The sequence below is a fragment of the Canis aureus genome, chromosome X (assembly GCF_053574225.1).
Source record: "Canis aureus isolate CA01 chromosome X, VMU_Caureus_v.1.0, whole genome shotgun sequence".
Lineage (NCBI taxonomy): Eukaryota > Metazoa > Chordata > Mammalia > Carnivora > Canidae > Canis > Canis aureus.
In genome coordinates this window covers 13,994,412-14,009,514 of record NC_135649.1, presented here as the reverse complement: position 1 = coordinate 14,009,514, position 15,103 = coordinate 13,994,412, and the positions used below count along the sequence as shown (strand labels likewise).

Genomic DNA, 15,103 nt, shown 5'->3' with positions numbered 1-15,103 from the left:
TTGTACGTTAACTATGCTGGAATTAACATAAAAACCAAACCAAAAAATAAAAATACAAAGGAAATTCGCTAAATGTAGGTCAAAGGCTTAATAAGATCAAAGGCTACAAAAACACAGAGACTAAAGTGTAAAAATGTAATGCAACCAGCTACTGTGGGGAAACTTTAACAGTCAAGGACAGCAGTGTTTTCACAAGGTCTTAGGCGCAGACTGAGCAACGTTGGGAGGTGGCGGGGAGGGGGGCAGGGAGAGGCAGGTGTACACACACACCTTTGGACCAAATTTCAAGCCACTGTAAAACTGCTGCATGTTTGGATTCTTTTTTTTTTATTTTTTTATTTATTTATGATAGTCACACACAGAGAGAGAGGCAGAGACATAGGCAGAGGGAGAAGCAGGCTCCATGCACCTGGAGCCCGATGTGGAATTCGATCCCGGGTCTCCAGGATCGCTTCCTGGGCCAAAGGCAGGTGCCAAACCGCTGCGCCACCCAGGGATCCCGTGTTTGGATTCTTAAGACTCAAATGATTTCAATGAGATGGAGACACTGACCACGTATCACACTACCTCCAATGTGTGGGCAGCCGAAAGCACACCACCAAGTACACACTAGGAGACTTTCAGTATGTATTTACTGTTTTGGCTGAACTTTAATCTATGCAGACAGGCTCATTCCAAACCTCCAGAAGAACTACAACCTCTCCAAATTAGGTTCTGCCCTAGAATGCCAGTTGAACACATATAGAAACAGGCAAACAGGAAATTAAAGACTATTTCCTGTCACCATACTGCTTCCGTATTTTTATGTCAAACTGAGACCTTTCCAAAAAAGAGGCTAAAATATCAATCATATCATACCAAAGTTTATTGATACATCAAACAAAAATTTCTGTAATGAAAAAGGCAAGTTGCATTCATAAAAGATGGCATTCACAGTCATTATAGAAAGCAACGACGTAGATGTAAAAAATTGCTTAAGTGAAAAATGTAATACTGCAGTCCCGTTTTGCAAGCTGAAAAATGATTTTGTTAACACTTGCATAAAATCTGCACATTTATATACTGCATGTTATTAAAAAATTCCATCACTAAATTATGAATTTTGCAAATTTAGGCCTACATTTATACTGTTGCTGGTGTAGATGTTGTAGATATGGAATTTATGTTTTACGTTTAGTAAGTTACACCTTCAAACAATGGACAACAGTTGTGAAAATCACAAGGACACCTTGATAGTTCAAAGTTGTTCAAATGATGGGTATATATGATCCTGTTATTACATTTTTCCACTTTCTCGGTCACAAAATAAGGTGGTTAGATTGTAGTGCTAGGAATACTGTAGGACGGCTTACTTCGAGTTATTACATCTGCTAACCCATGCTAGCCATTTTTTTAGCTCATTGATAAAATCTCCTTCATAAAGGAAGTCAGGTCCCTTTCAAGATCTAGGCCATGCTCATCACCATCATGAATCTGAGCTGCAGCATAATGTGTAGCTGAGACAGGACTCTAAATCCCCCTTAGTCACCTTTCTTCCTGGCTGTAAGGAATTTTATATGCCACTGGTTACATTTCCACTACCCTGGATATTCTGATTATGGCAGTCTCCAATGGTTTGCATTACATGAGCCTTTCTCTATATTGAGCATCTCTCATTTGTATTCACAGTCCTTAGAGTACTTACGTAAAACAGCAGTAACCACAGCAACAACTGTAACAAGAACAACTAAAGACACCAAAAGCTTTTCTGGGTCTGATTTTTTAGCTCTTTGGAGTAGGCAAAGAATATAGACGTTGCATTCAGTGGATCACCTCTAATACGGGCTACCGGAACACAGCACACTTGGGTAAGCTGTGAATGACACCTAACAAAATACTCGAAAAGTAACACTGATAGAGGAGAACAAATGAAATAATGAAAAAGGGTCAGAACGCTGGAATGGTTTCTGATGACTGAAATTATGTCCTTCCTTGAACTTAAGAAAAATTACGCCTAAACATTTACACAAAATAGATACAGAGGAATCAAATGTGCCACACGGACCATATAAATACACCGGTATAGACTGAATTCAAGACTTTTCTAAATCAAGGTACAATATAAACACTAATAGTAGTATGGGCACGTCAGAAAGACAACCAAAAGTGGAAACCGCTAGGAAAACACTGAAAAAAAAAAAAGTAATCTCTATGACCAGCATGGGACTTGAACTCACGACCCCAAGATCCAAGAGACGCATGCTCCACCGACTGAGCCAGCCAGGCGCCCCTGAAAACATTCTTTAAGAGCCCATCTCAATCTAGTAGTCAAATGTAGCCATTTATATCCAAAAAAAAAGTGTGTTTGATTTTAACATTTAATAAAGACATTTCACATTTATTTTTGTTTTAGGTGAACTCATCAGGAGGCTAAAGCCTCCTTCTAGTCCAGTAAGTTGAGGACTTTACTAAGGTGAATGTCATGGTTTAAAGTCAGATCACCACCTAACCATGTTTGATAAGAGAGAAAACATTCATGTTCAGTCATGGCTCTGCAGGCTGAATCACTGTCTTGGGATGGATCCCTCCTTCGCAAATTGGCAAGTTAAAAAAAAAAAAAGTGCTGCATATATATACCAATGCAGCCTCTTTCAAAAAATAACCATTAACAGTTTGAAATAAGCTATTTTTTACCCTCTCTACGAAAATTATAGAAGACTGATGTTCGGATGGCTTTATTTTTATTGTAACTATGGCTTTGCCTATCTCACCTCAGATCCCAGTAAAACTAATATTGGAAAAATCTGTTATATCTTAACTCTTTTGAGGGGCTACTTACACTTACTAAGTGATTGGAAATGTTTTATTTTCAAATCTAGTAGCCACATACCCATTAAGTGAGACTAAATTCAGAAGAACAAAACTAAAATAAGTAATTGTTTTGATTCTCACAAAAATATCTAGGATGAACATTCTTTCCACATAAGGGTTCAAAGTATTTTTTTGGCAAGGCAATTCTATGAAGACAAAATTAGCATGTGGGTGAACAGAAAGGATTAACTATTCTGATGCACTGATACCATTTAGTCTTCTTGTATTTTCAAGTATTCCTTTCACATGTTTGAAAAAAAATAATTTAAGATTATCATTCAGCAGGAACAAGAAATGTGATCCAAACAGCCTATTTCTTCTGCCAGGCAAAAAAAGTAATATTAGCAAAGTCTATTCATTCCCATTGTATGACTTCTACTTTATACTATTATATTTAGATCCATTCAGAGTTCATGGGTTAAAGGAGCACCCATTTGGTAGTTATATTATTCTATCTAAAGCCAGAAATTCTAATTATTCGTGCTTTCAACTTTCGTATGATTCATAACTTAGAGCTTTGGCCATAACGGCTACTTAACAATAACTGTAAATGCTTAAGAGAGTCATTTGGTATTTTAATGGACATTGATTCTGAACCCCCAGACATCAGAGAGTGGTTTAACTTGTTGCATATTGAGTATCCTGAGATGATAACTTTTTGTAGTTGTTTCTTCCTGCTTTCTTTTTTAGCTGTAATCACTGTCAATATGCTTGTAGGACAATAACATAGGCAGTTCAAGATTCGGATTCTGAAAAATTTAAAATATACAGAGTTAAAAGGTTTATTTTAACAATGATGTGAAGCCATCTGTTTAGCATTTTCAAAAATAAATCAAGTAGTAAATTTTGGTATGAGAGTAAAGGAACTATCTTAGAGTGCCAAGTTTTATTCACATGCAGGGGACAAAAAAAAGGGACACAATAACCAGATTTTAATCCCTTCTTCATTTGTTAACTGAATAGATTCAGACTTGCTTTGTGCTTTTGGATTGCTCCAGGGCTCTCCTGTCATTGTCCCCACAAGGACCCTCTAGTCTGTGTGCTCCTTGAAAATAGGGCCATCTTCGTTTCATCTCCAGCATCTAGTGTAGCATCTGGCGCATAGCAGGTACTTGGGACATGGTGCATGAATTAACTATTGTTTTTGAGGATGTGTAAATTTTGACAAGAGAAAAATCTCAAGATATCCTCAACTTTGAAAGACTGGTGTAAAAGTATTTTTCCTTTGTTGGAAGAAACATATTTCTTCCTCATAATGCTGGAATTCATTTTCTTTTTGGTAGATCATGTATCTATGAGTCAACTGACACTTCTGTTTTTCTTATTCATCATTTTTTTTTTTTTTAAGAAAAGTGACCACAGAAACTTTCCTAAATCTGTAGATTCTTTGCTGTCCTCTGAACATTTTCAAATGCTATTAACAGGGACAGTGTGTGGTAGGCCAACTGATCACAGAATCTCAATCAGGGATGTTGAGAAGTGGACGCCTTCTGTCCTGGGAGGGAGCCTAACTTTAATTCTCTACTCTCAAATCCAACCTTTTAAGACACGAGTAGTGGAGGGTCCTGAAGGGGTATGCTATTTTCTTCCCCTATTGGTGCACTTTCCTTGCCATGATCGGACTAGAAGTCCTCTAGACTACATTCCATTTCTTTCATATTCCCTTATTTTCCTAAGAGTTCAGGTAGCAGGGTCACGGTGACTGACCCTAACCAAAATATAGTTGCCATTCACACTGAGAGCTTAGAAAAGGAGTCACACAGTGTTTCTATCAAGGGACAAACTCAGTGGCCGAACTACTCGCCAAATGTTTTCCCTGGGAGGAAAAACTAATGCTATGTGCAAAGATATTTCTGGAAGAAATATACATTAAAAATAAAACAACAAAGATAAAACTTTCTCAATTCTACGTTCCTAGTCCTATGTTATTGTAGGATTTAAGGCCCTGGAGAGGCCAAAAGCAGAAGCAGTGTCTGCTACCCAGCCTAGTCTCCCAAACCACAGCCCAAGCTAAAGAAAGCAATCCAGGGGGATACAGAATTAGCTGGAAATAGTATAGTTAAAATGCACCATACAACCTAGGACAGGGCCATCTGGGATAAAAGGGTCAAAGGCTTTGAAGGCTACCAGGAAGCAGATCATTACAGAGGGAAGATAGAAACACGTGAGTCGCTCAAACACAAGATGCTGACTGGGGCAAACGGAGTCTGCTTCCAAAACAACAGCGCAGGTGCAGACTGTGATGAACTGTAGGAGATAGAAGAACCAAAGTATCCATTCTATTAGCTTAATTTTCATTCTTTGCTGAGAGGTTGGGGAGTGGACAGCTGATGAAAACGTGGGCCTATGAGGAGGACTCACACTTGTTAGCTCCAAAGAGAACTGAACTGGAATTTCATTCCTGATGATCATTAATTTTTATGTGTGCATGAAAGACGGCCCTGCCCTAAGCTGTACTGAGTTTTTTCCAAGCTGGTAAGCTCATCAACTTCATTCACGAATTACTCTAAATTTCTACGGGTGGATAAGAGACCTCTCAAGGTCTGAGATGACAGAGGCCCCTGTGGTGGGAAACAAAATACACACAGAGGAGTCATTCTGAGTTCAAGGATTCCTCCCAACTATTTTTTGGGGGTAAATGAAACAATATAAAACGAATTTGCTCATTTATGGGAAAATCAATTCTGAGGCATTCTACATAATTAGGCCAGTATCCCCCTGAATAGCTGGGAAAGATTTTACCTTTACCTCTGAAAGTTGAAACATTTAGCTTGAATAAAACTTGACATTAAAAAAGGTGATTAGATTTGTTCATGAATTTGGGGGATCAGACATTTACAAGTACATTAAGTGTATACCTGCAAACACACAGACACAGCACATGAAGGTACAAAGACACTGGATTATTCTCACATAATTCCCAAAAGAACATGCAACGCTAAATCAACTTGATGTTATACAGATGCAATTTTGGAATATTTATTTTCAATTTTCTCAATGATCTTTTTAAAATCAAAATTGTATTTCCTAATCAGTATTAACGAGCACTTTCACATGATGGCACTGCCATAGCAACTTGCCCCTTACAAATTCAATGTAATTTTGTTACCCTCTGAGCTCTGCAAAATGCCTGGAATTTTATTTGAGGGCTTACCAAATTTGAAATAGAGATTTTCCCATATTCCAAGGAATGCATCTTTATATTTTTGTAAAGAATCGTTATAAAGTTCACCACACCAACAGCAGAGAAAATTTAGAGAGTGGTATTTTCATTTTTTTCTTTATAATGCTGTTAATCTGTTTCTTTAAAAGCCAGCCCGCTCGTGTAACACTAGGTACCTGTTACAATATATTAGATTCGTCTGAGAATGTTCGTAAAAGAAGAGGTCTGACTGAAGGTCTGGCGGATAATGAGTCAGATGCCCTTTTACAGCTCAGATTTCTCTGTAATAGTGAGGTAAAGATACTTAAAGCATTTGAAGATTGCTTAACCTACCTGGTGATAAAAATGTAGAAGAAACAAATCATTTCCTATAAACTACTCTTGGCCCAAAGTACAAATGGTTACACTATAGCAAACGCATAACATTTCAATGAATACATTTAAAGACCTAAGAAAGTCTCCAACTCGAATTGAATCATTTTCATGGGAGAAGTATGCAGATATTAGTAGTATATGGCAAACAGGGGTTTTTGAGATGACACCGGTAGGTTATGCGGTAGATGAGTCAATGTGATTTGATTAGTGAACCTTACCATCCTTTTGGTGAACACCTCTGAGAGTTGTGCTGGTGCTGTAAGTGTATTGAACAAAGAGAAATTTGTGCAAGACATTCCCATCTTGGTGAACAGACTAGCTCTGACACACTGTGGCTTCTACTGCGTGCCAGGGATCAAGGGGACTAGAGACTTATGGTCTGAGTGTTTGAAAATCACTTCCTCTCCAGTGTGACATTTGAGAAGGTGAACAAATGATCAAAGGAAAATGACAAAATACTCTTCAATATTAATAGAAGATATAAAAATGAATAATGAGAAGTAATTTTGCATAAGGAGTCAGAAAATGGTGTCAAGCAAATGAGAATGCAAGCAAGTTGGTACATTAAGAAAGGAAATCACCTTATTCACTCCAAGAGAAACTGTGATTGCTGGAAGTTTGAGAAAGCATGAAGATAGTAGATGTTCCTGAGGAAGGGAGGCGTTTCGTTACCTTGTTCACAATTGCACATAGGGTGGAAAATTGCAGTAGGAAAAAGAGAAATGCAGAAACCAAAAAAAAAAAAAAAGTAAATATTCTCTGAAATGTAAGACATTTAAAAAGAAACCTGGAGAATTCGAAGTCGAAATGACATGTTAGTTTTGAAGGCATTACTTTCTGAAGTAACAGTCGAGTTAAGAGTTAGGAATAGTCTATATTATATGTGCAAACTACTATTTCTCTGTTTAACAGTTTAAAATTATTTTGTTTATGGGAAGATTAACTATTTTGAATAAAATAATTTTAAAATAGGCTTCTCATTAAAATAAGGCTTATTTCTCATCATTAATTCACTAACCTACATTGTTCAAAATCCATCGGTCAGAGACCTGTGTCCAGGGTCCATCACCAATCTAATCTCGAAGGAACTCTCTCTTCTATCCAATCGCACAGGTACAGTATGAAGGGACTGATTATTCTTGGGCAGTTATAGGTTAAAAGCCTAACAAAACTAACACAGTGGGAAGACATCTGGGGAAGCCACAGTTCAGTCCCATGTACCACTTGGACCAATGCTTAACTTCCTTTATTCTAACATAATTTGGTTGGTTTCCCCCCTTTTTCTTACAGAGACCACTTTAAAAGGGTAGGCTAAAGAGCTATGCATTTCTCCTGTAACATGCCTAGAAAAAATAAAAATTGATAACTTAACAGCTTAATCAGAAAACCCAACAGGTTATTGTTTTTCCTTCTTACCCAGGCCTCATTTTGGTATTGCCCACATAAAACAGAAGATGAGTGGTCAACTATGGGGATGAGTTTAACAATTCTGCTAATTAAGATTACCCATATTATCTACTTAGTGACTAATGAAAATAGGTCTAAAAAAAGAAACCAGTTGAAGTATCATACGTATCTAGCAGAATCTAATAAACAATAAAACTTTTAAAGGCAAATACTTTATGACTTATTCATACAGGTTTAAACATAACAGTATTTTTTCCTATTCATATTTTATCTTAAATAAAGTTGGCGACATGCAAATAAATTACTGATTGAATAAAGCTAGAGAGACCTATAGTTTCTAAGGAAAAAATAATTTTAGATTGTTCTGTCTTTTATTTTGTGGGCAAAAATCTCACGACAAGATTAACATGGTACCGATTTCCCCAACCCCATGTTTAATATACGAGCCTAATTACTTAAGACTGTAACTATAAGCACATTTTTGGTGCACTCAAAACCTTATATCCAACCGTCAGAGATAAAAGCACCTCTACGAAGCAGAAATTTTAGGGGTTAATAGATTAATTTATAAAGGGAAAAGAAAGGGAATTGAAAGTACAGAAGGCAGTAGAGAGCATGGGAAGAGTATCTAAAGCAATCAAAAACGGATATAGCCAGCAATTGGTGGGTGGGGGGGAGGAAAGAAGGGAAATAATGAGCTAAAGAGTATGAAATTTCCACATTCCTTTGCAGTCATCTAGAGAACTTTGACACCAGCTCAGGCTCAATGAGCAGTATGTCAAAGAGGCCAATGCATAAAGGTCCATCTCAACAGCCACAAATGTTAGGATTCAACTTTTTGTCTAATCCAGTTAATGGGGCTATTACCCTTAGAACCCATGGTTGTGACACTGTCAGAATCGCAAGAGTAATAGTCATCCTTGGCAATACTGTAGCTACGAGGGTAAGTTGTATTCTCCAAAAATTCCAAAGTGCTCTCTCTGGGAATTTTGCTCAGATAGCTGACATTCTTCCTTTTCCTGTCAGTCACTCTGAAAGGGCTCCCTCCATATTGGCATGTTTCTTCTTGTCTGTGCAGACATCCCATGCTAGGCAAGGCCATGTTGCTAGGTCCACTCCCCTTAGATCATAGTGGTCCAGGGTCTAATCGGCAAAGTCAAGCCTCCCTCTTGATAGTGAGAAAACCTACATAAATGTATGTGGACAAGTCCTCCATTGGAAATGGGAAGTGGTATTTACTACTTGGCCAGAAAGTTCAGGTGTTCCTTCACTGATTATGGGAGAGCCCAACAATGGTGCTTAGAGGAGATACAACTTTTTGAAAGATCAGAAATCCTAAATTTTAAATTTCTTTTGAAGTGGTATCGTGCTGTTCCATTGTTCATCGCTCAATGGCAGTTTCACCGTATCACATCAGCAGCGTGGTCATGTAGCTTTTGTCAATGTCTAAGCTAACGAAAAGCCATCTGATCCTTAATGACGGGATTTTAGGTAAAAACATTAACCACACTGCCCGAAAAGATAGCTGGGGAATAAGTAGCTTAGACTAACCTTTGAGTGAAATGACCAGGGAACCCAGTTTCGAAGAAAGCAGAATTCTTCACAACGCTAACATCAGGACAGAACTCAGCTGGGGTGGAGGCTGCCCTACCAGCCTTTCTACTGGTGGCTTCAGGAGGTAGTGGTGACTTGAAATAGCTCAGATGTGTTACAACACACCAGATCACTGAGTCTGCTATGCTGCTTTATACCTGCTTACAGAAGTGCTCCGTATAAATCCCCTTTATAACTTAACTGGAGTGAGAGCTTCCCGTGAGCTGGGTCACATCTGAGTCATCCCTGAACTACCGACACCTCGTATAGTAGATAACTTATAGTGGACCCTCAGGCCATGTGTGCAGCACTGAATGGAAACTAACAGAAGGCTGCTTCTATAATTGTTAAATGTAAATGGCTTAGCTTTTTTTTCAAATGCCAGAGACATTTTCACTACCCACTGCTGAGTTCCCTTCTGAAAGCAGCTGCCAAGACCTATATGAGGACAGCACAGGCAGGTATTTCTGGCTATGTGCACAAAGGATCCAAGATGCTTATTGGCTGAAGTCCAGGGGATTTTCTACCTTAAGGCAGGGACACACCCTGTACCCCATTAGGGAGCCTCTCAGGTATGAGGCTGACCCAGTGCAAAAGAATCTTTAGCCTCTCTTTAAAAGCGAGGCCAATGCCTTAGTGAAGGGTATTAAAACCAAGTAGGAAGTCACCCAGGATGTCAGATTGTTTGCTGGTGATGAAGATATTCTTTCTCCTTCATCTTAAAAGTGGCCTCTGCCTCTTTGATCCGGCCAACTAGGGCCTTATATAAACAGATGTGACATCAGAATAGCCATGGCTGCCTTGTTTCGGTTGGCCTTTATGCATTCATATGCACGACTTTGCTCTTGCATTTTCTCACAAGGGGAAAAAGGAGGAGGAGGTAGTGCCGCTGAGTGCCCACAACTCTTGTCTCATCTGCAACTCTCAAAAATCCCATAGAGTCTGAAAAACCATTTAGCTTTTCAGACATTGGATGTAAAGAGAGATGTTCATCAGTAGGCGGTTCAACACATGTTCTGGTTCAATGAGGGTAGGAATGATGAATGAATGATTGAATGAATGAAGATGATTATGGAAATTTTCCTGGTTGTTGTAGCACACCAGCATGCCAAGCTATAGCACAGACACTAGAATTCCTCCTATCATGGACATACCCAAGGCAAACAAATTTCATGCTGAACCTCATGCTTTCAACAGAAGTTCGGAATCTACTGTTTGCATGGAAAGAGAATGTTTTATGTCTTTATCTGTGAAAGCCTCCCTCCATTTAAGTAATGTAAAGGTCACCTCCAGCCCGTGTCTAATTCTTTTTTTTTTTTTTTTTTTTTTTAAAGAAAGGGCCTAAGGAAGAGCTGGTATGTTTGAAGGTTTTGATTTCGGAGATTTTTGTATCATCTTTAGAGCATGAAGCTGGGTGTGAGCCATTACTTAGCTCCATTAACCCAAATAAGAAAAACATTTAGGAGCATCCCCAAAGTGTACTCCCAAATAAGGGGAATAGAAGAGCACCTCAGAGATCCTTCCCAAACAAATTCTCTATTATAACATGGCACCAAACCATTTCTTCCAGTGACATTTTTTTTACTTGGCTTGATACAAATTGCCACTTAAGGCATTCTGGGGAAAACCTGTTATATCAACTTGTTTTACCCTTGTTCAACTGATATTAAGACAAGTAAATGCCACTTTCCAAAGCATCCCAAGGCTAAACATCAGGCTGGAGGGAGTTAGTCAGGGATCTACTGGAAGGATTCAAGAATAGACAAAGGCAGTCTTAGCTAGGTTAATGTTATTGGGTCCAGTGCCACCCACAAGGCATGCAGAAGCAGTGAGTTAAGGCCAGTTCTGACCACCTTAACTGTACAGTGATTGGCTTTGGATACCAAGAAGCAATGTAGCTTATGCCATTGGTAATCTATTGCTTTTGACTGGGGCTGATAATGACTTATTGATCATGAAGGTCTTCCTTAATATATGTAGTCACTGAAGATTTTCTCATTATAATCATTTTAGTTTCCTACATCTACATGATACCAACCACTGGATCCTATCAAATCAATAGGCCAAAACCCCAAGTCAGACAAACCAGCTTTGTGGTAAAAGTGGTTGGCAAATTTGATCGAATAGGTCAGGTAGATTGTTTCCTGAAGATAATGCTTTGGGGTGGCCATAAGATCGAGCTGGTGTCAACAGGATAGAAATAGGGTTTTGTTAGGCAAAGCAAGGTTAAGTGTTGGCAGGAATATGACATATTTCATTAACCTGTTGGTCAAAATTTGTCAGAATTTTTCTTTTCCGAGCTAATCTACCCCTTTAACTTTAAAGGCTTTTTAGAAATGTTTACAAGATATTAGACAATGCAGGGCCAAGCAATTAGGCTGGCAGAGGGTAATAACTTCTCATTCCCACAGGAGATTTACAATTTAAGCAGCAAAAATAAGAACACACTCATAAAACAATCTTCGTCTTTACAAGTGTGTTCAGGAGGGTAAGGATGCAGAAATCACATCCAGGGAATTCTCTTTGGTTCAAATATACTGCTGGAAAGACAGGGCTAGAAGCAACACAGAGATTAAGCAGCACTATAATTAAAGGAAGGGGAAGGTTTGAAAGAAGCAAATTGGGATTATCAACTGAAAAAAAAATCTGCAAATAACCCACAGGGAAATTTCTAAGGTTAAAGCTGGAATGTTGGTGTGGAAATTCCTGGTGTGAAAATTCTAGGCTAAAAAAAAAAAAAAACACCCCATTTTTTCCATTTAAAATTCCATATGGAGCATATGAGATACTCCATATGGATTGCTAAAGGTCACATAGAACACTATTAAGGAATCTACTTACCACCTGCATTGGATAACGAAGTTTTTACTATACTTTTTATGCAGAAGAAGAAATTAAGTGATGAACCTGTAAGGAGGGGTTTAACATGCTGTAACTAATGCAATTCTCTAAATAAGGTTCTTAGTTCATGGCAGATACTGAAGCCCCTTCCAAAAATCAACTTAAAATATAAACTTGGTTCTTACCCTGGCACTTCTTCTTCTTACATTCTTTAATACTATCAGGAGAATCTCAGGGAAAAGGCTGATAAATATTAGAAGAACTATGGCCAACCATGTAGATACAGAAGAGAGCATTTGAGCAAATACGAAATACATTCTCTGTTGTTTGAGAAAAGGCCTAGAGTGGAAAGAAAACACAGAATGGAAAAAAAAAATCAGTTGCTGTCATAGGAAACAGATGTGTAATTCAAACTATCTTTTGTATTGAAAAGGACTCTTCTAATTATACACATTAATAGAAATAATTTTAAGAATATCCCAAAAATACTGAGCAGATTTCATTTCCTAAATGTTTAGGGGAAAAAGGAATGATAATTAAAGGGGGAAAATTACAATAAAATGCATCTGACTTGAAAACAACCAAGCAATCAACTTTAAAACTGCCAACTGGAGAATATTTATTTGCGTTAGAAAATACTGGAGCTTCAAAGATATTCAAGAGATATGGTTAATTTTTCTGCTAATAAGCATTTTACTTTCTCAGCTGCTCTGTTAATATGAGAATGGACTGTGCTCCACATTCAGAAATTTATTCATTTTATTTTTTAAAAAAGATTTTATTTATTTATTTGACAGAGAGGGAGAGAGAGAGAGAGCATGAGCCGGGGGAGTGGGAGAAGCAGACTCCCCACTGGGCAAGGAGCCCGACGTGGGGCTCCATCTGGGATCAAGCCCTGAGCCAAAGGCAGATGCCCAACCACTGAGCTACTCAGGCGCCCCCACATTCAGAAATTTAAAAGACATTTTTAAAAAAAATTTTATTTATTTATGATAGTCAGAGAGAGAGAGAGAGGCAGAGACACAGGCAGAGGGAGAAGCAGGCTCCATGCACCGGGAGCCCGACGTGGGACTCGATCCCGGGTCTCCAGGATCGTGCCCTGGGCCAAAGGCAGGCGCCAAACCGCTGCGCCACCCAGGGATCCCTAAAAGACATTTTTATAGCCACCTCCTCCAATCTACGTAGGTAAAGCTAGAAAGGACTGTCGAGTGTCTCTATCATTCTTATTCACAAATATATACCAAGTATCCAGTGTGTGCCAGGTAAGTTGACAGAAGAACACTGCTAATAAGACATTAAGTCTTGGAGTCCAGGAATCTAGAACCCCTTGTTCTGATGCTGGGTTTCATTTCTAAGTCATCCACTGAACTGGTTTGGTGGCCATAGAAAAGCACATCCAGTTTCTCCGAGCTGAACCACAGAGAAGCTCACTAGGTTGGGATGCACAACAGACTTTCCTTGGATTAGGAGCTCTAGGCAGATAGCTGTTTTTCTCATTTATTAGATTACACACAGGGCTCACTGAAGATAAACTGGTTTCTCATTAAAAAAATTGATGTTTGTACACTCTTATGTAACATAATAAAATCAAGCTTTTGGCTCTAGGTATATGGGGACTAGAGAGAGTGTGGATAGGAAGTAAGCAGAACAGTGAGGTGGAGAAATGGATGAGGTCTGGGCCACAAAAGGTTTTCTAGAGTCCCTACCATCCAAAAAGGAATTCTCCAGAACTCTATCTACCCTCACTCTAATTTTGAAGGGGACCCTGACTCATCTTCTGGGCAGTTAACTGACCATAATAAGGGTCCAGCAGACAACTAGTCATAGGGTATTCCACACAGTACCTACAATACTCTGTGATTAACAGCTCTAGATTTTTCTTCTCTTTTCTATTTTTTGTTTCCCCTGCCCTGCAGCTCTAGATTTTTATTTTGACACTTATGGAGCTTTACAGGGGAATGGTAAAAAACAAAAGATATTATTCTTGGATTGGGTTTGGAGCTCAGAAATCCTCATTCTCACTGCTAATCCCCAAAGAGGGGTGTGTCACAATGCCTCAGGGTTGAATGTATCCAGAGATATTAGCTGAAACCAGCATTCAGCTGAAATATTCCAGTTTGTCATATTTTACTGATTGCTTTAAAATATAAATTGTATATTCATGTAGTAGCTCAACTCATCTCTACTTAAGGATAGCACTACAGGCAACAAAACAAAAAGACTTCATTTTTAGTTAAGTAGCACTAATGAACAAAAACAGGTATGACAATGTCTCAATCATTGAAAGGATTTATTTTATCAATAAGGAATAGTCTGTGGCAAGAGAAACTAGTTTGCTAGAAACATTTTATTCTTGTGGAAATTTTGCATCAGTTCAGATGCTGATTACACGGATTCATAAACAGAACTATGGTCCTCGGGGCACCATATTTCAATGGTATATTACATTTGGTTAATCAACTTGATTAATTTGTATATTATTAAAGAAAACTGAGACTTCTGTCAGCTTCACTGCTTCAATGTAGGTGCCCAATAGATGCCGTGATGACACTTTTTGGAACTGCTACTTCCTGTATAAGTACCGCGCGCTAACCGATTGCGCCACTGGAGCTCCTGAACTGCTACTTCCTTAAGTGAATAAGTGTTTCATATTCCTATTTCTTAAAGCTTTTATTATTTATTTGTTTGTTTATTTATTTTTAAAGGTTTATTTATTCATTTGTTCACGACAGACATAGAGAGAGAGAGGCAGAGACACAGGCAGAGGGAGAAGCAGGCTCCATGCTGGGAGCCCGACATGGGACTCAATTCCGAGACTCCAGGACCGCACCCTGGGCCAAAGGCAGGCGCTAAACTGCTGAGCCACCCAGGGAT

General features: G+C 38.6%; 1 protein-coding gene across 8 annotated transcripts in view; it reads right to left on the bottom strand.

Moving 5' to 3' along the window:
• Positions 1-843: 843 nt before the first annotated feature.
• Positions 844-15,103, bottom strand: part of ATP11C (ATPase phospholipid transporting 11C (ATP11C blood group)) — a 194,406-nt gene continuing 180,146 nt past the window's right edge. For 3 of the 8 annotated variants that reach the window (XM_077889005.1, XM_077889003.1, XM_077889002.1), the window contains 3 exons: positions 12,415-12,568; positions 6,190-6,294; positions 844-3,599 (listed from right to left, as the gene is read on the bottom strand). In XM_077889005.1, the coding sequence (XP_077745131.1) occupies positions 6,193-6,294; positions 12,415-12,568 (256 nt within the window). In that variant the 3' untranslated portion in view covers positions 844-3,599; positions 6,190-6,192. Of the gene's footprint in view, positions 3,600-6,189; positions 6,295-6,606; positions 6,645-6,969; positions 7,061-12,229; positions 12,296-12,414; positions 12,569-15,103 lie in introns of all 8 variants that reach the window. The other 5 variants (XR_013374938.1, XR_013374937.1, XM_077889008.1 and 2 more) reach the window with 5 other exon arrangements.